General features: G+C 38.7%; 2 protein-coding genes across 2 annotated transcripts; one reads left to right on the plus strand and one right to left on the minus strand.

The window, feature by feature from the left end:
- The first annotated feature begins 94 nt into the window (after nt 1–94).
- On the plus strand, nt 95–19,855 carry acsl1a (acyl-CoA synthetase long chain family member 1a). Its single transcript, XM_087806756.1, is given in 21 exon segments — nt 95–157; nt 9,745–9,954; nt 10,860–10,974; nt 11,058–11,122; nt 11,199–11,300; nt 12,925–13,024; nt 13,141–13,316; nt 13,397–13,429; nt 13,561–13,612; nt 13,680–13,753; nt 13,856–13,958; nt 13,961–14,061; nt 15,577–15,846; nt 15,908–16,003; nt 16,075–16,147; nt 16,212–16,300; nt 17,709–17,825; nt 17,891–18,034; nt 18,095–18,196; nt 18,255–18,326; nt 19,224–19,855. Coding segments are annotated over 20 exon segments (2,220 nt in total). The 5' UTR covers nt 95–157; nt 9,745–9,759; the 3' UTR covers nt 19,365–19,855.
- On the minus strand, nt 18,458–26,165 carry primpol (primase and polymerase (DNA-directed)). Its single transcript, XM_087806770.1, has 15 exons — nt 26,060–26,165; nt 25,484–25,666; nt 24,523–24,617; nt 24,298–24,436; nt 23,987–24,134; nt 23,397–23,466; nt 23,244–23,332; nt 23,009–23,171; nt 22,863–22,954; nt 21,803–21,889; nt 21,609–21,717; nt 21,243–21,319; nt 21,135–21,181; nt 20,781–21,074; nt 18,458–18,852 (listed from the first exon to the last, which is right to left on the minus strand). Exons 2-14 carry the CDS (start codon nt 25,655–25,657, stop codon nt 20,784–20,786), a joined length of 1,581 nt encoding a protein of 526 aa, XP_087662896.1. The 5' UTR covers nt 25,658–25,666; nt 26,060–26,165; the 3' UTR covers nt 18,458–18,852; nt 20,781–20,783.
- Nucleotides 26,166–26,521: the final 356 nt, after the last annotated feature.

Genomic DNA, 26,521 nt, shown 5'->3' on the forward strand with positions numbered 1-26,521 from the left:
CTGTGCACGATCCCATCAACCAATCAGAAGCCTCCTCTCTGACTTCAACCCCCCCCTGGCTTCTGTAACGGCTCCTCTGATTGGCCGAGCTCCTCCGGCGGAACTCAACGCCGCAGCTTCTGCTTTTTCTCCCCAAGAAGCGTCTCATCGAGTCCAGGTTTGTTTTCTTGATATTATTTTTTCTTTCTTCCCTTTTAACCACATTTCCTCTCGACTGTTGTTGTCCCTTTGCGCGTGCGTTTGTTGTTCTCTCAGCTCGGACTTGTTGCTCAGACGTGTATTCTTGCTGTGGTTCGCCATCTTTTTAAATGTCAAATCTATGTTGATGTTCATGTATGAAGTGATGGACCTTCTGACACTTTTGAAGGGTCCACGTCAGGGTTTTTTTTTCACCCCGTCACCGAGTCGTGATCCTCTGGAGTCTGAATGGTTTTTTTCTCTCAGATGTTACCAGGAACAATGGCAGCATTGTCAGGTCGTGGCATCTTCTGCTGATCCAACCTGTTTATCCATCGTCTGACCCGGAAAAAAACAGGACGTCAGTGTAAACAAGTGAACTCATTCACTGTGAGTTTGACCCAGACTAATGGAGTCCTTTTATTATTAGTCTGGAAAAGAGCAAGACGTGAGTCTGACCACAGTTGCCTGGCAACACATTTATTTATTTATTTATTTACGTGCTCAGACTATACAGGAAATCCTATGTTTGTTGGTGGTGTGGCGACTCAGCTGTTCCAGAGGACATTGTTGAGGAGATATCTCTGTCTTTGTCATCTTGCCAAGAATATTAAAAAAGATGATTATTCTATAAGGAAGTCGTAGCACTCTTCCATTACTTCAAAACTGTATACATTTTGAAATTTTACCAGCATTTAGCCTTGAGTTTTCTATAGGGTCTCATTGTTTACACTCAGGCCCAAAGTCTTGTTGGTGGTCTTTCTTGTTTAAACGCCTCCTGATCTTTATGTTGAGTCAGTACTTGGGTGACTTAGGTCAGTCTGTCAAACTGAGCCTGAGAAACCTGGGTGTTGTATTTGACAATAAGACATGTCTCTTGTTCAATACTGTAGAAAACTGACCACAAACTGTTTCCTTCAACTCTAAAAATCTATAAACTTAGGAAAATGTTGTCACAACACGATCTGGAGCTTGTAATCCATGCGTTTGTTTCTTCTCGCCTGGACTATTGTGACAGTTTTTTTTTTCATGTCTTAACAAGAAGGAGCTGTCTCGTCTGCAGCAAGAATTGACCCGCTCTAGTAGGAGAACTCGTATTTCCACGATCCTTAAATCTCTTCACTGGCTGCCAGTTTCTTTCAGGAACAATTTTAGATTATCTGAGACTCATGTGTTGGTCTTTTATTTTAAAGATTATATTTTAAATGTATATTGTTGTTGCTGTTGTTATGAGTTAGTAATGTTGCTAACTAGTTTGAAACGCATGTTGCCTCTGATGTTTGAATATTAAGGCAGTTAGGCAGTTACCAAACAAAAATTGACAAAAATTAACCATGAAATAAGTAGTAGTTGTTGTTATCTTGTTATTCTGGGAGATTGTTGGCACTTTAATATATGCTTAAATCTAAGTAACGCTAGGAAGTAGTACTAGTTTTCTGTTGTTTTTTTTTATTGTGTAGTGTTGCAGTTCTTCAAATCCGAGTAGGATCTACTCTAGTTTAATTTATTTTCTTTCCAACAGAAGTTGTGAGTTCAAGGACGTGCAGCACCGTACATGGATGTCTGTCATTCTCACTGAACTATTGCAGAGACTTCAAAGTCTGTCTTCAATGGAACCTTCTGAAAGTTTAATTTACTCATTTCTGGAGGTGTGTGCATACAAAAGCTAGTCATATTTAAAAATCTACACATACGCTTTCTTGTGGTGTGTATTGGCAGAGAATCTAGGGATACAATACGTGTCGTGATACACTGGCAGTTCAAAAATACTCTGCGATACATTGCAATACTGTAGAAGCAACGCTATATTTGAGATATTCTTAGAGTAATTTCCTGGGGCCCACGTTGGCTCAGGTCCGGAGAAAAGGGCAACTTGCGATCTTTCTGTGTGTAGTTTGTATGTTCTCCCTATTTTGCGTACTGAGTACCCGGAGTAAACCCACTCAGGGTACTCCAGTTTCCTCCCATAGTCCAAACACATACAGGTTGATTTGGAACTTAAGGAAATGGTCTGTAGGTATGAGTGTGTGAATGGTTTTATGTGTCATGCAACAGACTGGCGTCCTGTCCAGGGTGTCCCTCGCCTCTTGCCCGAAGAAACTGGGATAGGCTCCAGCGATCACTATAAGGGAATAAGCGGTAGAAAATGAATGAATGAATCATTTTCTCTGGCCTCGCAGAATTTGCAGATCGCATGGCTCTTATTTTATTTGTTTTGAAACTAGTGGACTGTATCCTCTCATCCTCAGTCATCGCCAGACCTCATTGGATTTCATTGTTTCTTTAGCTGCGGACAATGTAATTGGCTGGTGCTGGAAGTTCAATTTCAACAGATGTACTCTCTTTCTATATATATACAGTATATATATATACTGTATATTTTTTCTTCTTCTTCTTCTTTCTTCTTAAATCCATACAGGGCTGTTGAGTAACAACACCATATCTTGGGATTTTTTTATTTTTTATATTAAGGTGTATTTTTAAACCCCTCACACTCTCACTTAAACTTTCATTCTACATGTGCTGCATAAATACTCGCATATATACTTGCAGATGTTGCTCAATTTTCTTTCCGCAGTACTGCTGGCGCACCTGGTACTGACAAGACTTTAGAGGAATCCTCCCACATCTTATGGAATGTGTCTGGAAAGATTGACTCATTCTTCCTCGGCAGAATAATTCCAGGAGGAGGATCACTTGTAGCTTTGTGCTGGATAATGTTTCGGGTCTGGTGTTGAACCGTGCAGCTGTCCGGGCCGCGCAGAATCGCTCGAGTTGACCCAAATTTATTTGAAGACAAACTTCTGTTGAAGGTTCTTATTCACACTCTTTGGTGACCTTTGCATGATTCTATTGATCCTGCTGTGACGTGAGCTCCAGTATATTTAGTTCAATCCTACTTGGAATGAAGTTAATACACACTCGAATAAGTTAAAAATTCACAGACTAGTAGCGCTTCATAAGTTGCCCAAAGCACAATTATTATATATTAATTATTAACTTCTCATCTTTTTGGATAATATAGTGACTGAATGTTTTTTTATTTTAATGTACAATGGATCAGGTCTGTCTAACTGAAAGCCTGAGTAGGAGTGTGTATTAGCAAGAACCTGGCGATACAGTACTTATCACGATACTAGGACAACAATACCATGTTTTGCGTTATCTAGTAATACTGTATGAACAAGGCTATATTTGTAGTATTGTCGAGTACTTTGGACTCTGGTTTTGCATAATTTACGGACCACATGACTCCTGACGAAGTCGTAACTGCTTTCATTTTTTTTTAAAACAAAAATATGTCAACTTTAAAAGCTGCTGGAGTCACTGTATCCTCTTGTCCTCAGTCATCGCCGCAGTCTCGCTGCATTCCATTCTTCCTTCAGCTTGATTCCTTCAGCTATATATATAGATATATAGATATATGTATAAAAACGTAAAAGAAATATGATTTTTTTTTTTTATTATTATATGTCCAAACATCAGATTTAAAAGATTTTTCGACTGTATCCTCTCGTCCTCAGTCATCGCCTCGTCGTGATGATTCTTCCTTTAGCTGCAGAGGACTGTGCTGCAATCTAGTGGCCGGAGGTTTAATTGCAACACATAAAATGAACAACTGCTGTGAATATTTACCTGCTACTTGTAAATAAAGAAATCAATTATTTCATTTTTAACATATTTTATCGAAAAACTATTCAATGGGTGCCGTGTTTTTGAATATCTATGCAGTATTATGGAGAAAATAAATCACAATATTTACCTGTATCCGTGTTTTCTTACACCTCTAGAGGTCGCCACTAGAAACGCGTCTTGTTCGCCTTGACCTGCATGTCGTCGCGTGTCGTGACGCCGCGTTAGCGAAAGCGTGCGCGACCTTTGCTCCAGTTCACCGCCCGCCCTTCCCCCGGCTCTGACCCCGTGACTGGGATATACAGTTTCAATGAGCAGCTCAGAAACGTGTCTTGTGTACGGTTCGCTGCTGTATCTGGAAAAAAAAAAAAATCGGGTAACAATCACAGAACCTCCTTGGCAGAGGTAGTTATTAAATCTTCAGGAGGTTAAAGGGTCACCGTGACCTGTCATCGCGAGGTATTTGGTGATACTTTCACCTGTCGTGCTGGTCAGTGTTCCAGGGCGAGCAGGTGGAAGCGGACGTCATATTAATAATAGACTTTTCATGGAGGCTCTAGTTGTTGGCTGTAGTTGAATCACATGCTCGCATGCTTGCTCAAGGACAACAGAACGGCGGAACACAATTTGTTTATCTTTTCCTCCTAATTGACTAAAAATTAGAACTTTTTTTTTTTACTGTCTCCACTAACTTGTTAATATTAGATGTTTGTGTCGTTTGATATAAATCAATAACATTTTATTTTATTCAGGAGAAAAAAAATCATTTTCAAAGTGTTCCTATGACCTTCCTATGAAGTTTCCTCTTGGACTCAACTGAACAAAAAACAATTAATTTAATTGATCTTCTTGTTTAGACGATTAACAGTTTATTTTCGCATCTAAACAAGAAGTTAATACAAAACTCTGCAGCGAGAATTCTGAGCTGCTCTAGTAGAAGAACTCACATTTCCCCGATCCTTAAATCTCTTCACTGTCTGCCAGTTTCTTTCAGGATCAATTTTAGATTCTCTGAGACTCCTGTGTTTGTCTTATGTGTCTTATGGCCTTTTTAAGCATATATTTTAACTGTATATTGTTTTTGGTTGTTAAAGCACTTTGTGACCTTGGTCTAACTGATCGTAATGTTTCTGATAGCTGACAGATTTCAACTTTCTTTATCACAAGTTAGGCTTTATTACTTTTTAATGTCCTTTTTTTTTTTTTTTTAAGAAAATAAATAAAGTGCCTTTTGTATAACATTTGGAGAAGAAAAGTGATATGAATACATGATAACTATCTTTATCTGTGTGGAGCAATTTAGGGAAAAATCTTACAGCAATATTTTTAAACCAAATGTACTTTCATTCTGTGTTTTTCGGTCTTACAATTAAGTATTTATGTTGTGTGACCAACACAACATTTGATAGTATGAACATATAACAAGACTTCCATGCATATAATGATGAAGTGAGATGAATTAATTGCTATGTAAATGAATGAAATATATTGATTTAACCCAGATTAAAGTGTAAACATTTAAATAAGAATAAATGACTCTCCACACCACTGAACACGTGGTCACAGAAAATAAAGTGCAAAAAAAAGAAGTTTATCCCTTAATATATAAAAATGAAAACACTAAAAGGTGATTTGTCTCTGTCAACTTTTGTTTCTGTCGCCACCTACTGTACAGTCGATGTAAATGTTCCTTTTTTCCTTCTTTTAGCCTCTGAAAACATTGACATTTTTATTTAATTTCGATTTTACATTCTCATTAGAAACAAAATCCTTGTGAGTTTATGTATTTTTGTTAAAAGTCTGAAGTGTATAAAGTCTCTTTTTCTACTGTTTATCTAGTGAGTTCAGTTGGATTGACCGTCAGTAGCTTCTTCAACCCAAAGAGATTTTCTCTCTGAATCCCTTCATTGTTCGACGCGCGATGAAACGACGTGTTTGTTTGCAGCTTGTACAACAAGTTGTGTTGTATTTGAATTTTCTGTGAGGAAATCAAGAGGTTTTTAACTTCCCCTTTTTTTTTTTTACCCCTCCGAGTCATGACTCTTGTGTGCGTCGTCACAGAAGCAGATACTGTGCTGGTCTGTCGCTCGTCCCTCTGGAGTGTGGGGTGACTGGTGAGGCGACGCAGCCATTGGTTCTGCTGTGCTGCCAGGCCAAGTATGGAGAGTGTACGTGTCACTCCAGGGTTGTCGGGGTGGAGGGTCGGAGGGTCGGAGGGGTTCTCGTGCACCGACGATTGACAGCCAAGTATGACACTGCTGACATGTGACTCTTAGTTAAAAAGAAAAAAATTTTTTAAAAAACTCCAGAGAAGTGCACAGTAAACCTGAAATAAATATGAAATAACATGTGCTGATGTGGAAATGACTGGTCCATTGATAAACCTCTGACCTTGGGCGACCTCTCTGACATCAACCGTTACAGATGTCATTCATATTTGAAATAAAAGTGTTATATTTTGAACATGCATTTCAATGACAAAGGGGAAAACAAACAACCCTGTAATGTTAGATTTTTACTATCCTTTTTTTAAAAAAAAAAAAGCCACATCACTTAAACACATGAATCATTTAAATAAAAAATCAATATATTTTGAAACTGATAAAAAGCTCAAATATATTCCAAGCATATCTGTAGACGGATATAACACATTAGATCTTTATAGAGGCCCTTAATGAGGTCAAAGTTTAAAATAAAACCTTTTTTTTGTCCTTTATTCGTTATTTTCATGTGTCTTTTATCATTTATATTTAAGATATATGAATAAAATCAAGTTAAAAACAACTCTGGTAAGAAGTGCTAAGACATTGATTATCTAAATGCAGGTGTTTATTTTATTTGACAAGTGTGAAGAAATTGTTTGGTTTGAGCCAGACTTTATAAACACATGGATTCGTTTTTGCTAAAACCTGTCGCTGGTCGTGTTTTCACTCGTAGACGTGCGAAGACAACAGTGAAGTTCTGTTATAAACTGTTGCGATACAACATGATGGCATCATCGCCGTGTTTCTTACCACACAGAATCGTTTGCAACAAACCTCGCAGTGTTTAGAAATGTGAATTTGGACAAAGTGTAGTTCAACCAACTGTCCCAGACACCGCCTTAAGGGTCGATTATTGAGATAAATTAAACTTCAAAGTAACTTTAATTCACGGCTTTTTTTTGGTCATTTTCATGCATTTCAAGCATTTCAGTTTTCAATCAAACTGTCTTTCAATTCATTTCCTTTACCCTCAGTGTTACCGTTATTGCAAATCTCTGTATCTGTCATTGTTGACATCAATGTCATTTCCTTATCTTATCTTAATCGCTGCCATCTTTATAGATCACCCTCAAAATGACTTGGCAGCTGGATTTGTTTGACTCGTGTGCATTAGCTGAAGATGCCCCATTTTGACTCTCCACTGACATTAGACCCTCCCCCAATTCCTCAAGCAAATAGACCTACTTTTTGAGTGTGTTTGGTGTAAACACTGTGTTTTTCCAAAAATACTCCAGGTATTTGTGAAGCGTACACGGCAGGAAGTTAAACGTAAACATTTCTTAAACGTATAGAATTTACGACCCGATGAGAGTTTGAACCTACAGGTCGTGACTGATGCGAAATCGCCTTCAGAATGAAAAAAAAAATATATATATATATATATCACTATTGGAGAATTACTAAGTCGTGACATCACTTAAAATCACATAAGCTGAGTCAGCAAAAAGCTCACGATGCCTTTGACGTGTGTGTGTGTGTGTGTGTGTGTGTGTGTGTGTGTGTGTGTGTGTGTGTGTGTGTGTGTGTGTGTGTGTGTGTGTGTGTGTGTGTGTGTGTGTGTGTGTGTGTGTGTGTGTGTGTGTGTGTGTGTTGATTCATCGGAACAACGGGGTTCACAGCTGCTGCTGATACATTACCAGTAAATCCAAAGACATGACTGAGAAAGAAAATTAAATTAAGGAACTGGTCTCAAAGTTAAATTGGTCCAGACACACGGGGGGGATACAACTTCCCATAAATTCCGTCTCCAGTGCATCTGAGCAGGACGGATATATTATCAGTAAAACCTCGGCTGATTACGCAACACGTGGACAGTGAACCGTCTATTATATGGATGTGTGGATGTTGTGTATTCATCGACGGAGTGACGCAGCCTCGTGCGTCTGTTTCTCTTTGGCAAGGGGTGTGTCTTTCTATTCATAGTTGTGGGAACTTCAGAGGTCTACTAGAAGTCACTCGGTCCCCCTTGTGTTCGCGCCTGCTGCTGACACACACACTCTCACACACACCTGCTGATCTCCACATCCAGGACTTGTGAGTATTTTTTTACTTTTAATGTTTGTCACTTTATTGTCGGCTCGATGATTCTCCTCGGTTTATATTGAATCGAATAATAGACGTCTATTCCTCGACCTTTCCTGATGACCGACCGAGGAAGCTTGTTCCGGCGCTTTTTTATGTTCATTCATCTGCCAGCAGCTCGGTCGAGCCGAGCGTGTTAATAATAGCAGGTTCGATTGTTCGCTCGTGTTCGTGGACGGTGTCGTCTTACCTCTCGAGGGTCAGGTGATTTCGATCGCGACACGCTTTCGACTCCTCGTCACGTTTCCATCTTTGTTTTTTTTCGACATTGTTGCTCTGCTGCACGTTCGGTGGTCACTTGTCTGCAGACTTACGTCATCTGATCTCCGGTTTCTACTTCCTCCTCGAATATTTCTTCCATTCTCTGGCTCGCAAAGTGGTTGGAAATAGTAGGAGCAAAGAGGGACCATCAAATTGAGTCTTTTGGCTCAGCTCTTTCTTCACCATGACAGATGATACAGAGAGATTGAAAAAAACCCATAATGAATAAACGATAAAAGAATTTGATCATTTGTACCTCAGGTGTGTTTTTGCAGTGAAGTGAAGCGTCTTAAGAGCATCAAGATCAGGAGCAATTTGTCGATTCAAAATTTGCAGCGATAAAATGGCCAATGATACTATGTATCGCGATATAAAGTGGGTATATTTGTAGTATTGTCGAGTACTTGACTCTGGTGTTGCAGAATTTAAAGACCACATGACTCTTGACGAAGTCGTAACTACTTTCATGTTGTTTTGAAACCAAAATATGTCCAAACATCAGCTTTAAAAGCTGCTGGAGTCGAATGTATCCTCTCGTCCTCAGTCATCGCCGCAGACTTGCTGGATTCCATTCTTCCTTCAGCTTGATTCCTTCAGCTGGACATAAAGAATGTTACTATCTAGAGCCTTGAATATTGTAATTTAAAAAAAATCAAAAAATCAATTTGTATTTATATATAAAAAAAAGTAAAAGAAATATGTTTTTTGTTTTTTTTATAAAATATGAACTGAAAGTCAAAAGTTTAAATAAATAAAACAATATTCATTTATAGTTGCAGTGCTGTTGAATATTGGTGTATTGAAAAAAAAAATATATATATAGATATTGTTCTTACACCTCTTGTCTTAATTAATTATATTGTTACTGCTAAAACTTCTGCTTATATTATTTTATAACTTCTTTTTTATTAAACTAATTTCCTTATAAAGTGGGTAGAGGTTTATTTTTTGTATAAAGCAGCAACATTGAATATAGTTTCACGTCTTTTATGTCATTTCTACAGAAGGGAACTCATGCTAAATTGAACAATTGAAAAACTAGGTGACATTTCAGCCCTTTTTCTTGACTGATTCGAAGGATCTGACTTATTATAAATGAGTGATGTGGTTTAAAACGTGAAAAAAAAAGTGTTTAAACCTCGTGAGAAGCAGATGTTTTCCGGCAGGAGAGCGGAGACGGCACCGCCAGCCTCCTCTTCGGTCTCGCTCGCATAAACAGTTTACAACTGGAGCAAACAACCGTGTCAAAAATGAAGTCTTTCCGAACCCTCGCAGCACTTCTGCTTAAACAAGGAGGAACACCAAACAAAAAGTCTTTTCTCTGCAGGGTCCGTCCACAGTCATGCAGGCTCAGGAAGTCCTGAGACAGCTGCGTATTCCAGAGCTGGAGGATCTCCGGCAGTACTTGCGAGGGCTGCCCGCCAACACGCTGATGGGGATGGGAGCCTTCGCCGCCATCACCACCTACTGGCTGAGCACCAGACCTCGGGCCCTCAAACCTCCCTGTGACCTCGCTCAGCAGTCCCAGGAAATTCCAGTGAGTGGGTCAGGAAATGGAAATCTGTCGTTGCAGCATCATGAAAAAAAAACATGTTTATTTTGCCAGCATTTGTTGACTTTGTACAACTGAATGAGCAGGCTTTCCTGTCCTCAATATCTTTTATATTTTTTGGCTAATGTTCATTGTTATTATTTAAATATAGTATTTTGACCCAATTGAACAATATCATTCATTTATATAAATGTATGTATGTATGTAGGTAAGTAAGTAATTTGTATTTATATAGCACTTTTCCAGACCAGGGTCACAAAGCGCTTAAACAATCAAAACAATATTCAATAAAGTAAATACTTTAAAGGTCAAGATAACACTGAGAACAACACAGGAGTTCCAGAAAATCAAGGAAAAGCCTGAACAAATAAAAACGTCCAAAGATGTTTCTTAAAGGAGTCAGTAGATCCATCAAGCTGTATGTATGTATATGTATATATATATATATATATTAATATCCATATTTGACTGGCGGGGGGGTTTAAACAAGGGTCATTAAATAAACACAGAATTTTAAAAAAAGTATTTTATTTTCTTTTAATCGTTATACACTATGTGGAAATAATTACATAAAAATAGAATTCCACTAACAAGTACTTTGAAAAAAAAAAAAAAAAACTTTTTTGTAATGTTTATTTTCAGTTCACATAAAAATATATGTTAAACAATCAAAAAATGTATTTATTTATTTGATTAATTCTATTGACCGAAGCGACCAGTCTTTTCTCCATTTGTTCAACTATTATCAAGGAACAGAAGTCCAGGGTGACTTACGAGCTTCTGGGTCACGTTCCAAATATGGCAGATGTCGGCATTCTCCAGAGCAGCCAGCTGTCCGTCCTCAGGAAGTGAGAGCAACATCTCACCGTCTGCTGTGGTTCCTCCTGCAGGGTGAGGAACACGCCCGGAGGTCGGTTCTGACCGACAGCGACGAGCTGATGACGCACTTCTACAGCGACGCCCGGACCATGTACCAAGCCTTCCAGCGGGGGCTCCGGTTGTCGGGTGGGCTTCACTCCCAATTCTTCCACCATCTTTTCTCTCCGAAACGAATGTTTGCATCAAAACTAAAACCGTGTCGTGTGCAGATAATGGACCATGTTTAGGATCTCGGAAACCCAACCAGCCGTATGAATGGCAGACGTACCAGGAGGTGAGACACCGGTCATCAGGGTTGACTATGGAAGAGAGAAGGAACATGGATGGACTGAAGAACGATGTCTTCACAGGTGGCAGACAGAGCTGAACGTCTGGGATCTGCTCTCCTCCACAGAGGACACTCTCAGTCCGGAGACAAGTTTGTCGGAATCTTTTCGCAGAACAGACCAGAGGTTTGTATGGCTGACTACAAAGTATTACCTCAGAGCCTCGCAAAGTAATAATATGAAGCCTCACTAAGTAATAATACGAAGCCTCGCTAAGTAATAATACGAAGCCTTGCTTAGTAATAATACGGAGCCTCGCTAAGTAATAATACAGAGCCTCGCTAAGTAATACTATGGAGCCTCGCTAAGTAATAATACTGAGCCCCGCTAAGTAACAATACAAACCTCACTAGGTATTAATACAAAGCCTTGCTAAGTCGTACTACGGAGCCTTGCTAAGTAATACTACGGAGCCTTGCTAAGTAACAATACGTAGCCTCGCTAAGTAATAATAAGAAGCATTGCTAAGTAATAATACAGAGCCTTGCTAAGTAACAATACGTAGCCTCGCTAAGTAATAATAAGAAGCATCGCTAAGTAATACTACAGAGCCTCGCTAAGTAATACTACTGAGCCTCACTAAGTTATACTACGAAGCCTCGCTTAGTAATAATACGGAGGCTCACTAAGTAACAATACTTAGCCTTGCTAAGTAATAATAAGCATCGCTAAGTAATACTACGGAGCCTTGCTAAGTAACAATACGTAGCCCGCTAAGTAATAATAAGAAGCATCGCTAAGTAATACTACGGAGCCTCGCTAAGTTATAATACGAAGCCTCGCTTATTAATAATACGGAGCCTCACTAAGTAATTATACGGAGCTTGTTAAGTAATAATAAGCATCGCTAAGTAATAATACAAAGCCTCACTAAGTAATAATACGGAGCCTCACTAAGTAATAATATGAAGACTGGCTAAATAATAATACGAAGCCTCGCCAAGTAATAACACGAAGCCTCACTAAGTAATAATACGAAGCCTCGCTAAGTAATAATACGAAGCCTCGCTAAGTAATAATACGAAGCCTTGTTAACAAATAATACGGAGCCTCACTAAGTAAAACTATGTAGCCTCACTAAATAACCACGGAGCCTTGCTAAGTAATACTACGAAGCCTCACTAAGTAATACTATGTAGCCTCACTAAATAACCACGGAGCCTTGCTAAGTAACACTACATAGCCTCGCTAAGTTATAATACGAAGCCTCGCCAAGTAATAATACGGAGCATCACTAAGTAATAATACGAAGCCTCGCTAAGTAATAATACGAAGCATTGCTAAGAAATAATACGAAGCATTGCTTAGAAATAATACTAAGCATCGCTTAGTAATAATACGAAGCCTCGCTAAGTAATACTAAGAAGCCTCGCTTAGTAATACTAGAGAGCCTCGCTAAGTTATACTATGGAGCGTCTCTAAGTAATAATACGAAGCCTTGCCAAGTAATAATAAGAAGCCTCACTTAGTAATACTACGGAACCTCACTAAGTAATACGTAATTTAATTACTTACTTACTGATACTACAAAGCTTTGCTGATTTTGAGGCTCACTGTCGATGTTTGAGAAAATGAAAAGATTTCAATGCTTTAAAATCTGTAAAATAAACCATTTTTGTATCGTTAACATAGTGAAATCACGGACAATCACTGCTGCCACGTTGAGTTTGTGCACGGATTTATCTTAGTGACTCATGTTCGGTTTATTTATTGACAAAGAAATAGTTGAGATGCTTGTGATTGTCTCCAGTGGACCATCTCAGAGCTGGCCTGCTACACCTACTCCCTCGTGGCCGTCCCGCTGTACGACACCCTCGGCAACGAAGCCATCGCCCACATCATCAACAAAGGTATGTCAGTATATTTGTATCAGAATATATAATAAGAATATTATAATATCAAACTTTATTTGTAAGAAAAATGTTGAGACCTGACCGTTTCTAAAACTGCCGACCTGCTTTTGCAGCCCAGATCGCGACGGTGATCTGTGACGTCGCCGACAAAGCTCGGATGATCCTGGAGTGCGTCCGTGAGAATGGGAGGATGGTGAAGACAGTGGTCGTCATGGAGACCGTCGACGATGACCTGGCGTCCCAGGGGAAGGAGTGCGGCGTGGACATCGTCAGCCTGAAGGACTTTGAGGTGAGACGGTTGATTTTTTTAAGATGAAAAGATCGATATTTCCGTTGATAATAAGTCGTTTCGTCTTCTTCGGTTTCAAGGCCATCGGTGAGGCTCACCTTCAGAGCCCCGTGGTGAGTAGCTCCGTCCCACACCTGCCGAGAGACCGTCTCAAGTCCGGTTGAGACTTTTCTTTGACTCGTCACCACTCGTAGCTAAACGTCTCCACCTGACTTTGACCTTCATTGTTAACCTTTGATTTCAGCCGCCGACACCCGAAGACCTGGCTTTGATCTGCTTCACGTCCGGGACCACAGGTGAGTCCGGGGGGACACTGGGGTTTCGTCGGAGCCGACCGTGAACCATGGACCTGTGTCTCCGCAGGGAACCCCAAAGGTGCGATGCTCACGCACGGAAACGTCATCGCCAACACGGCGGCGTTCCTGAAGGTCACGCAGGTAACAACGGCGAAGCGAAAGCTAAGAACCGAGCGTCTCTCGCTGAGCTGAAGGTCATAGGTCACCCTCTTATTCATGTCAATAATGGCTGGACTTGTCCAGGACACACTGGAGGCCAGCACTGAAGACGTGCTCATCTCCTTCCTCCCTCTGGCGCACATGTTTGAGAGAGTGGTGGAGGTACCGGCCGTCGGGTTTGATCTGTGCATGTGTGTGTTCCCCCTCCGCAGGTGCACTGCATGCTGGACCTCCACGACATTCACATTTCCTACCTGCCGCTCGCTCACATGTTTGAGAGGGTGGTGCAGGTACGTGTCCCTCTGCTGGTGACTCTGTGTAGCTACAGGAAAAAAAGTTATTCCTTTTGTGTATGACTATGTATGACGGATAATTAAGGCCCAGTCAAAGATATATATTTTATATTTTATTACAAGATTTATTCATGAACTACAAGGTTAAAGTCGTGTAAAATAAGTTATTCAGTTTGATATGTATTCCAGATTAATGTTTTAAAAATTAATTTATTATTATATAAAAATGCAAGTTGTATAATATTCATCAATTACAAGATATTTATTATAAACAATTAAAATTACAGGATCGATGAAGTACAGGATTCGAGTCATATATAAATGGATTTATTACAAGATTAAAATCATATAAAATAATTCTATAATTCTAGATTGTCATAAAAATCCATTCAAGAGATTTTTTTTAACTTTTATTATGAGATTAAATTTCTTTAAGATAAAGTATAATAAAGTTGTACGAAAATACATTCATTACGAGATTAAGCTTGTGCATAAATGTATTTATTACGAGATTACAATCGTATAAAAATACATTTATCAGGAGATTAAAGTCATAAAAAATACATTCATCACGAGATTAAAATTCTACAAAATGAATTTATTACGAGATTAAAGTCGTACAAAAACATTTACTACGAGATTAAAGCCATACAGAATACATTTATCAGGAAATTAATATCGTAAAAAATACTTTTATTAGGAGATTAAAATCGTGATGTTTTACAAGATTAAAGTCGTACAGAAATACATTTATTACGAGATTAAAATCGAACACAAATTCATTTATTACAAGATTAAAGTCGTATAAAAAGCATTCAGTTTCCGATTAAAATCATATAAAATACATTTATTTTAGATTGTCATAAAAATTCATTTACGAGATAAAAACTATTAATTATGAGATTAAAGTCATCCAAAAACATTTATTACAAATAAAAGTCATACAAAAACATTTATTACCTGGTCTAGAAAAGCGCTATACAAATAAAAATGACTTACTTACTTACTTACTATTACGAGATTAAAGTTGTACAAAAACATTTATAACGAGATTAAAGTTGTACAAAAACATTTATTAAGAGATTAAAGTCTTATTAAAAGGATTTTATCACGAGATTTAAGTCGTATAAAAAACATGTATAACAAGATTAAAGTGTACGACTTTAATCTCGTAATACATACAACTTTTTTATACAAGTATTACATTAACTACAATAATAATAATAATAATCTCTATTTATATAGCGCCTTTCTAGACAATAATTAGGTCGTATAAAAATGCATGCATAGCGAGATGGTACAAAAATAATTCATTAGCGAATAAAAAACATAGAGAAACTTCATGTATCGTTGTTTGTCTGACTAAACAAATGTTCTCACATTAACTTCTAATATTGGATTGAATTGCATTAAAGATCTTAACCTTTAATTTCCAGATTGTTTTGCTTGTATTTAACATTTAAAATCTTCCTGCAGCAACGAAACATGTTTTTAATTGAACCTTCTTCTCAGGGAGTGATCCTCGTCCACGGAGCTCGCATCGGCTACTTCCAGGGAGACATCCGTCTTCTGATGGACGACCTGAAGACCCTGCAGCCCACGGTGTTCCCCGTGGTGCCGCGTCTGCTCAACCGCATGTTCGACAAGGTGTTCAGTCAGGCCAACACGCCGCTCAAGAGGTGGGTGCTGGACTTCGCCTTCAGGCGGAAGGAGGCGGAGCTTCGGGGCGGCGTGGTGAGACAAGACAGTCTGTGGGACAAACTCATCTTCAAGAAAGTGCAGGTCCGTCCATCCCGTCCCTGTTAGGAAGTCTTTGAACCAGCAACTTCCTTTTGAAGCGCAGGCGAGCCTGGGAGGACGGGTCCGGCTCATGATCACGGGAGCTGCTCCGGTGTCGCCCACCATCCTCACCTTCCTGCGAGCGGCTCTGGGATGTCAGGTACTGACACGAACGCACACTTTCACACTTTGTCGCACACACACCCTAACACACACACACACTCTCTGCAGTTCTACGAAGGTTACGGTCAGACCGAGTGTACGGCCGGGTGTACCATGTCGCTGCCCGGAGACTGGACCGCCGGTACTGACCCCTGCCTCGGGTACCGCTGGAGGAGGGGAGTTGACTTTTGTTGTTGTTGTTGAAGGTCACGTTGGACCTCCGCTGCCCTGCAACCTCGTCAAGCTGGTGGATGTCGCTGAGATGAACTACCTGGCGGCCAATGGAGAAGGAGAGGTGAGAGCTGCTGGCCAATCAGTGAGCTTCGTGAAGTTTCTTATTCGATGTTGAGAATACTTGTTGTGACTCGAGGGTAAAGGTAGATAGAAATATATATAGGTTTGCTAAAACACAAATATTGGCTTTAAAATATATATATATATATATATATATATATATATATATACATATATTCAAAGCCAATATGTGTTAAATAAAGGTATTGGAAAAAGTATATATTTGCTAAAAGACAAATATTGGCTTTAAAATATATATATATATATATATATATATATATATACAGTATATATATATATATATATATATATATATATATATATATACAGTATATATATATATTTGCTTCAACAAAAATATTTGAATATTGAATATTAAAATAGAATTTTGCTAAAACAAAATTAATGGTATTGGAAAAAGTATATATTTGCTAAAACACATAATGGCTTTGAAAAATATTTAAATTTGCTTAAACAAAAATATTGAAATTCAATTAAAATGTGCTAAAACAAAAATAATATTATTGGAAAAAGTATTTATTTGCTAAAACAAAAATATTGGCTTTAAAATATTTATATTTTTGCTTAAACACATATTTTGGCTTTGAAAAAGATATATATTTGCTTAAACAAAAATATTGTAATTAAAATAAAATGTTGCTATAACAAGAAATATTCCTATTGAAAAAGTTTGTGTTTCCTAAAACAAAAATATTGGCTTTAAAATATATATATTTTTGCTAAAACAAAAATATTCGGATTGGAAAAAGTTGAAAAACTATTTCCTAAATCAAAAACATTGGCGATAAGATATATATTGAAAAAGTCTATCTTTCCTAAACAATTTTTCTGCATTAAAAAAAAAGTATAATAAACTAGCTTTGATAATAAAGAAATATTGGTAGAAAAAACCATAATGGAGTAGAAAAAAAAAAAGCAGCAAAATCTTCATCATTTTTAGGCAATATTTTTTAAAAAGGCTCAACTTTTGAGTTTTCTCCAAGGTCGCAGCATGTTTGTGTGACGGGCGGGTGAAGACGGAGAATTAAGAGCTGAAAAAATATGACGGGAATGATTTATTTTTTTCACATGTACAAAAAATACGAATTAATCATTAATAAAACACTAATTTAAAACTAAATCAGAGAAAATAACATTCAAACAAATCATAATTCCCAATAAATACAAGAAAGAACATAAAAATGTATCCATTTTTAAAAATTTAAGTAAAAATCAAAAGGGTTTTATGTGACTTTCGGGGTCTTAATAAGACAAACTCTATAGACGAATGTAAATATCGAAGCAGAAAGAAAATAAAAACCGTTATGTTTGAATGAAGCTTATTATTCATGCGTCACTTTGTTCACGAAGCTTCACTGAAGCCTCGCACGACTGTTCGTCTCCTGCAGGTTTGTGTCAAAGGTCCAAACGTGTTCCTGGGGTACCTGGGTGACCCCGAGAGGACGGCCGAGGCGCTGGACGAGGACGGCTGGCTGCACACGGGCGACGTGGGAAAGTGGCTCCCCGTGAGTGAGGGGGTGGTGGGGTACGGGAGCTGCGTCCGAAGGTTGACCGCCCTGTGTTTCCTCAGAACGGCGCCCTGAAGATCGTGGACCGGAAGAAGCACATCTTCAAGCTGGCTCAGGGAGAATACATCGCCCCCGAGAAGATCGAGACCATCTACAACCGCAGCGACCCGGTGGCCCAGATCTTCGTTCACGGCGACAGTTTGAAGGTAAGGATCAGAAAAAGAAAAAGGTTTTTCTGGATGCTGGACTCTGACTTGTGTCTGCAGGCATGTCTGGTGGGCGTCGTCGTCCCCGATCAGGACTTCCTGCCCATGTGGGCGAAGAAGAAAGGCATCGAGGGCTCGTACACGGACCTCTGCGAGAACAAGGTGAGACTCAACCGCCGACTGGACTCGCCGACAAGCTGCTGACTCGTGGTTTTTTCAGGAGCTGAAGAACAACATCCTGGAGGACATTCTCAAGCTGGGCAAGGAGGCGGGACTCAAGTCCTTCGAGCAGGTGACGTGAAACCATCACTTCCTTCCAGAGTTCAAACCTTACAACAAAATCCCTGATTCTGTCACTGGTTTTTACGTCAATTAAACATTTTACAAAGAAGGACAAGCGCTTCTAGAAGAATGCCATCGAAATATTGAATAGTTCAAATGTATTTATTGATATGTTTTTGTTTTTTCAGCATTGCAGTTATTTAATCAAATACTATATAGATGTTTATTGTGTGTTTATGTTATTAATGTATTATTATCCACTATTATACATATAAGATTTTCATAATAAATTAAAAGGCTACCGATTAAAAAATATTGAATTTAAAACAGATTATATTGTGAAGCTGTAGGAGTATATATGTATATACGTTTAAAAGTATATATTAATATTCAATCACTGCGACAGTCAAGGTATCAGTAAAATATATCTTAAAATAACTTTCTTTTGAAACCAAAATATGTACAAACATCAGCTTTAAAAAGCTGCTGGAGTCGCCTGTATCCTCTCGTCCCCAGCCATTTCGTTGCTCCTTTACCTGTGGAGGACATAACATATTTTTGATTGCATTTTTTGTTTTTATTTAGAACATGTATTTTGAATATGTTTAAGAATATCTGTCAAAAAATGTCAGCATTTTGTTATTCAACTGCTCAAAAATTCATATTTCAATATATAAATTATTGAGTAAATATTTTAAAATAATTCCAGGTTTAAAAATGTTAAATAGAAGCGTTTAAATATCCTGATGGCACTGATTATACTTCAATAAACTTCTCCCGGATTATAGGAATTTACGTCTCGACAACCTTGTACTGGTTTAATCCCAGCTACAAAGGGCGTAAGGCAGGGTGTAAACTGGACAGGAGTTTGTATATCCATCCCATAGACGTTCTTTGGTCTCCTCAGGTGCGAGAGATCACGCTACACCCCGAGATGTTCACGGTGCAGAACGGCCTGCTGACGCCGACCCTGAAGGCCAAGAGGTCGGAGCTGCTCAAGCGCTTCAGGGAGCAGATCGACGAACTTTACGCCAAAATCAAGATGTGACCCCGACCTGGCGCTCGATCCGATCCGTCCACGTAGACGACCCACGAAGAACCCCCGACCGACGGAGTCCTTGCACCTCCAGGAAAGAACCGTTTCATCACGTGATCAAGCACCGCCTGACCTTTTGTCCATGTTTGGCTATTTAATGTCTATTTAAGTTGGTATTTAAGATACTTTTAAGTGTAAATACTGTGTTTCGCTAAAACGTGTGCGAGTCCAATAAGAGTTTTTATTCCCTGCATTCCCTTGTTTCAAAGCTCCATCACAAGTTTTTAAGCGTCTTTTTTTTTTTGTGGAGTTTATTTGTGCCAACGCCGAAGTTTTTACCGAAACCACTTTGTACCCGAAGAGACGAACGTACTGGACTGTAGTGACGATACTTCGGTGTGAATAAAAGTTTATTGAGAAATAACCTGATGTGACACTAGATCATGTGACCGTTTCTCGCTCGCGCCGGAACACCTGAGCTTAATAAAGTGATGAGATCATCAGTTCTGTACCTTGATGTTGTTTTTCATCATATTCAACAGCAACTGTATCATTATTTGTATACAATGTTTCCGTGCTTATATTTCTTTAAAGTGTGTGTAAAATAAATACGTTTAATTATTTACAAACAACATGCAAATATTAACGTGTTAGTACATTTTTGTGTTGCAATTCCACTGCCGGCCGCTAGATGGCAGCAGTCATGACGTCCTCCGCAGGTAAGGTAACGTTTAAATCCTGCGAAAACTAAGAACGAGAGGATACAGTCGAGTCCAGTGGCTTTTAAAGCTGATGTTTGGACATATTTTGGTTTCAAAACAAATGAAATGCTTCTCCTTTTCTTCATCACTGACCCAAATTATAGGAAGTGTTGTCACTCATCTGCTCGCACACCTTCACTATTCCATGCTCATGCTCTCAAGATCACTATATCATCAACACACATCATCATCAACATCATTTCATAATACCCCCAAAAAATTGTTATCATATTATATGATTTATATTTAAATACAATGAATTACATTTTAAAAGTTTGATTTTTTTTTTTTAATTCTATTACAATCAACATGAAAATGGTCAAGTCTCTCATTTTTGTGTCGCAATTAATATTCGGCCCGCTAGATGGCAGCAGTCATTACGTCCTCCACAGCTAAAGCTAACGGCTCCTGGCAATGACTGAGGACGAGAGGATACAGTCGACCTCCAGCAGCTTTTAAAGCTGTTGTTTGGACATGATTTGGTTTGAAAACAAATGAAAGTGGTTACGACTTCGTCAAGAGTCATGTGGTCTGTAAAAACACCAGAGTCAAGTACTACGACAATACTACACATATATCCTTGTTCATACAGTATTGCAATATATCATCATGAATAATCCTATCGTATCGTCAGATTCTTGCCAACACACAAAAGTCAAGAACTCACCCTCTAGTGGGCGTCAAAGTCTGCCATACATCCAAGCAGAAGTTGGTCCGAGATTTCTTCATTGAGCTCAAACTTGTTGAGACTCTCCAGGCAGTCCTGATCGTCCTGATCGTCCTGATCGTCCTGATCGTCCTGATCGTCCTGATCGTCCTGATCGTCCTGATCGTCCTGATCGTCCTGATCGTCCTGCTGCTCCACCCGGGCGTTGCAAGAAGCCTCTGAGCCGGTATTCTGGTTCTGACCGGGTTCAATGTTGCCAGCAGGATCCATCAGGTAGGCCTGGTCCTCCTCGTCCTGTCAGGAGCAGAACCGTGAGCAGCTGCTGGACTCACAACAGGAAAGTCTCGCACTGACCAGACTCAACATGAAGCCCACGCTGATCTCCTGCGGCAGAGTGGAGCCTGGACGACGGAGGTCAAAGGTCAGTGACACACATGGACAGTGAGTGAAACAAGTACATACTTGAGGATCTGAAGTTCCTGCAGTCCGGGTCGTGACACTTTTGGTACCAAACTTCCTCCTTGAGATCCACAATGATCCTGAAACGGCACAATCATGATTCTGTGATTTCACCAGTCGATACATAAAAATTTTTATTTATGTGTTTTAGATATTAAAATATATAATATAATATATATAAATATATATCTATAGAATTGATCTTTTAATTTTCCTAAGCGATCAATAAATGAATATCAACATTTATTTCTTAAATCATAACTTCAATTTTAAATGACATTAACATGTCATATGTATCATCCTGCTGATTGTTTATAAATATGAAACTAATAATTCAAGGTCCGCGTTCATGGTAACAAACAAACTCACATAATGTTGTTGCTCTTGTGGAAGCGACCGACGTTTTCACACCAGCGGTATTTTCCGATGTCGTAGACGAGCAGCTGATCCGCAGCGAAGTAGTTCCATCGTCGGATGTCTTCACGCGCAGAGCAGACGTCGAAGGTCACTCGAAAATGATTTCCGCCACTTGACATTCATAACAGGATCGTAATAAAACTCACTTCCTGTGACCCCGTCTTTCTTCACCAGGTCGAGGATGAAGTCGTCCACTTCTTGGTAAGGAGACGACAAACAGCCAGAAATCAAATCTGTGAAATCATATCAAATCTAACAATCAAAAAGTGTCGATATCATGAGAAGAATATATCTTAAATAAAGGGTGTGTATCACAGTACAGGGACAACAATAAGATATATTGCAATGCTGTAGGAACAAGGATATATTTGTAGTATTGTCAAGTACATGACTCTGGTTTTGCAGTATTTACAGACCACATGACTCTTAATGAAGTCGTAACTGCTATAATTTGTTTTGGATCAAAAATATGTCCAAACATCAGCTTTAAAAGCTGCTGGAGTCGACTGTATCCTCTCGACCTTAGTCATTGCCAGGAGCTGTTCCTTTAGCTGTGGAGAACGTAATAGCTGCTGCCATCTAGCGGCCAGAATTTTAATTGCAACACAAAAAATGATAGTGCCATGAACATTTGCATATTGATTGTAAATCAAATCAAACTTTTTTATTTAATTCACTGTATTTAAATATTAATAATACAAGAACTATGATAACAAAAAATGTTTTTTTTGGGTATTATGAAAAATAAATATCGTCTTATGGAAGGGTATTTTCTTAGATATTTCTTCTTATTTTACAGTATTAATTGTGTATCGTTTTGTTTGTTGAAGCGATTTGTGACCCTGGTCTAGAAAGGCACAATATAAATAACTATTGGTTAGTTAGTTAGTTAGTTACAGGCAACAGATAATGATGTCTGTTGATGATATAGTGATCTTAAGAGCATGACCATGGAATAGTGAAGGTGTGCGAGTAGATGAGTGACAACACTTCATATAACTTGGGTCAGCAAAGGACAGTGATGAAGAAAAAGAGGAGAAAAGGTGGAGACGACAGCACAATGTTAAACATCAAAATCTGAAAAAAGAAAATGTTAAAAGTTAAAGGTAACTTTGACTTGAGCCAATCATTTAAAACAATAGAATAAGGCAATAAAATAAGCTTTTCACTAACATCCGTCATCTCTACTTCTTTTGAAGGACTTACCGTCACTTGGACTTCTCTTGGTCGGACCAGGCCTCGTCTTCTTCTCCCGTCCCTCTTTAATGTCCCAGGTCAGGGTCCTCTGACCTGTGAAGCTGAACCAGCACCGCCTGTGAGCCCCGTTGTTCCTCAGCCCTCAGTCTACAGACCTGATGTTACAGATGAGCGACGACAGGAACAGGCTCTCCTCCGCCGAGATCCTCTTCTCAGCCTTGGGCAGGAACCGGTTGTCTTCGGCCAGAGTGAACGCGGCATTCTTCCCCAGCTTGGACGAGCGGTACAGGCGGAAGTTTCTATTCTTGGTGTAGACGCCTGTGTGTCAAACGTTCGCACAGATCAACACGACAGCTGCCGTTTAAAATATCCAACATCCAATCTTCTCACCAACATCTACGAAGAGAGAATCTTGACCGTCTTTGTTTTTCACCACCAGGAAACTCAGGTCTTCCTGTTTCTGTCTCTTCTTGCTCGGACTGTCCAAATGTGCGACGGGGTCAGGGCGGTGTTTGAATGTCATGACAGGAGAAAAGGACTCACCTGTCGACTGGGTCCACACCGTGTTTGCCGAGACTCCAGACTTGGTTCAGGATCTCATGAATGAAGCCTCCTTTAAACACGGAGAAACTTTACGAGACGGCTTTGACTCGAGTTCAATAACTTTTGAGACTTTTATCACACATGTATTCGAAGCTTCCTACCGTCGCGTATCCGGTTACACATCAGGATGTGATCTTTCAACTGCAATTGCACTATATAGCCACTAGAGGGTTTCATTTCTCATCCAGTCAGACGAAAATGTATTCTTGTACAACCACTTTAAATGCTACAGGATAGTCAATATAACTAATAAACCTATTTTGCCGTATTTTTCAGACTAAAGGACGAACTTAAAATCCTTTCAATTTTCAATGGATTCTGGTTTTACTAAATGACCAATTTTATTTAGTACACAATGCTTAGAAATGAGTCATAATGTGTGAAAACTACAAGTCAACAATGTAAGTCTCTGTTGTATATTTATTCTGTAGGAGCATTTGAAACCCTGTATACGTACGATAAACACTTTTGTTTTACTTGAAGGAGGTAAAAAATGGGTGGACATGACGGATGTCTGAGGACAAACATACCCGCCTGGATGTTGTCTTTGAAAACTGCGTCTGGCAGATTGAAGATGAGGTGCCGACTGAACTTATCATCAGTGCTGGAATCAAGGTTGAGGACGTCCCTGGCAGAACATTCCAGCCCGTAAATACTCTTCAGCTCCGCACAAACGTACTGTGAAAGATGAAAACACAAATTCGTCTTTCCTCAAATTGTCTCTAAAGTTGTTTTTTCCATTGTCAACATGATTTGGTTTAATTGGCAATAACTCTATAAAATAATAAAATATATACATTTTTAAAGTATATACGAGTTAAATATTTGTTTATTATAATACCTTGATGAGTAATGACACCATTTCTTTTCCGTCAGCGTCCTTGTTGGAAGGTTTGTGAAACTCCAAGTCAAAGTACAGTTTGCAAACAGCGCCCTCTGGTATCACCTCATAGCAGTGCATGAGGGACTGTCTGAACGTCCTGTGACCCAAAAAAACACAAGACCTCAGCAATAAGATGAGATTTACTGAGAAAGAAAACCATGACATGATCCTGTTGTGACTGACCGGTAGTAGTGCCACAGTTCACTGTAGCTGGTGACCAGGAAGATCCTCTGACCCTCGGAGCTGTTTTCCTTTTCAAGTGCAAAAACATGAACTGACTGAAGGGAAAGAGACACATGAGTCGTGTTAAAATAGAGGAAGGAAAATCATGAACTGACGACAACAGGTGAGTTGTTTTTCTTTTGAAATCAACACTAAGACATTCCTCAAATCAACATTTTTCAACAAATGCAAAAACACAAAAATACAAAATGTTATGTTAAGCACAAGAGATACACATTGTTGCTGTTTTTCTTCTTATACCTCTGAATAAACGCTTTAAACATAAATTACAAGCATGTTGCTTGAATATACTTCACTTCACTTGTTGGAATATATCGCGATGTTGTTTTACACAATACTGTATAGATATTCAACAGCACTGTTTCGATTTTTCTTTTTCCACTTAAATTTTCTTTTTCTCCTTTTTTGGCCTGCAAATCATATTGTATATGTTACTACAGATCTTACAATTAACATGCGAATATTCACGCCATGTTAATTTCTGGGTTTCACTTAAACTTCTGTTCGCTGGATGGACGTAAAGCAATAATGAAATACAGCTAGATATTGACTATGACTGAGGTTGAGAGGATACAGTCGACTCCAGCCGCTTGTAAAAGTGGTGTTTTGACCCATTTCTGTTTTAAAAAGTTAAAGAGTCTTGTGGTCTGTAAATTCTGCAACACCAGAGTCAAGCACTCGACAATACTACAAATATATCCGTGTTACTACAGTATCACAATATATCGTACTGTTGCCCCTGTATCGTGATACACACCCCTAAAAGTCATTAAAATACAACTCTTTGATTATAACGTTTATTAAATAGGCTTTGTAATGGATTGTAATTGTCTTTTCTGAATCATTCTGCAAATAGACAAAGACAACATTTTTCCAGGTACAACAGAAAGTCTCTTGTTACCTCCTTGCAGTTCTGAGCGAAGCTGATAGCCAGACATTGTCGAGGGAAGAGTTTCCACACAGAAGCGGGTTGACAAGGCCACAGCCGAGGTTTGTACGGGCTGGAAAATGGCTTCTGCTGGAAAGACTCTGCGAGCTGCTCCACTTTTTTCAGTCGCTCTCTCCACTTCTCCATCCTGACTTCCTGAAAGAAGAAGGTTATTAACTACGTGTATAACAATATCATTATTATGCTACTTGTCTTAAAGTGTCTGTGTACTGTGGGACTTGTTGTCATGTCATGTTCGGGTTGTTTCTGCTTTGGTTAAATTCCTTATTAACAAAATAAAACAACTTTTTAAATCTCGTGTGAAGTGGTATTTTATGAACCCTTAATAACTATACTTTATATCAAATCTCAATAACTCCAAAAAATCTACAATAAACAAACAATAAATCTGTAATTTCGAGTGATATTCTCTAAGAAAAACTATTATTTTACGGTAATTTTGACCTTCTTGTATTTATAAATGTAGAACCGTGACCATTATCACATGTAGTTTGTCATTCATTTCCTTAGAATACTGAGAAAACGTACCTGCAGAAGCGTTGCGATAAAAACTATTACAATATGTTTTAAAAGATCCGCGAAGTTTACGTTTTCTACTTCTAATACGTCACTGTCTTGTTTACAAGTTTGGCGCGACTGACTTAACCCGGAAGACATTGTTTTTTTTACTTCCGGTTAAATTTCAAGCTAAAGCCTTGATTTTTAAACGCGTTCAAATCCAGATTTATTTTTTTATATATATATTTTTATTCTAATATGTATATACAAAGCAAACACAATCATCGCAAAGATGTTTAAAAATTATTCTAAATTTTAAATTAATTGAGAGGGGAGGACCTACTTCCTCTTTGCTGAGGAATTTACTACAGACAGGAAACGAGGCTATAAATCCTTTTCTATTACAAGCAGATACAGAACTTTTATCTGCATTACCTAAACCAAAATATGGGGAATAACTTCTTTTTAAATATTATTAAAATACACTTACTG

The sequence above is a fragment of the Callionymus lyra genome, chromosome 1, assembly GCF_982586985.1.
Source record: "Callionymus lyra chromosome 1, fCalLyr1.hap1.1, whole genome shotgun sequence".
Taxonomy (NCBI): Eukaryota; Metazoa; Chordata; class Actinopteri; order Syngnathiformes; family Callionymidae; genus Callionymus; species Callionymus lyra.

What these genes read in the sequence shown, in the direction of transcription:
- primpol (XM_087806770.1), bottom strand. Translation starts at nt 25,657, where the DNA reads ATGGAGAAGTGGAGAGAGCGACTGAAAAAAGTGGAGCAGCTCGCAGAG. An exon ending in TGGTGTCATTACTCATCAAG is followed by an intron (nt 24,135 to 24,297) that starts GTATTATAATAA and finishes CATCTTTCACAG; the next exon opens with TACGTTTGTGCGGAGCTGAA. An exon ending in CAAGAGAAGTCCAAGTGACG is followed by an intron (nt 21,890 to 22,862) that starts GTAAGTCCTTCA and finishes ATGATTTCACAG; the next exon opens with ATTTGATTTCTGGCTGTTTG.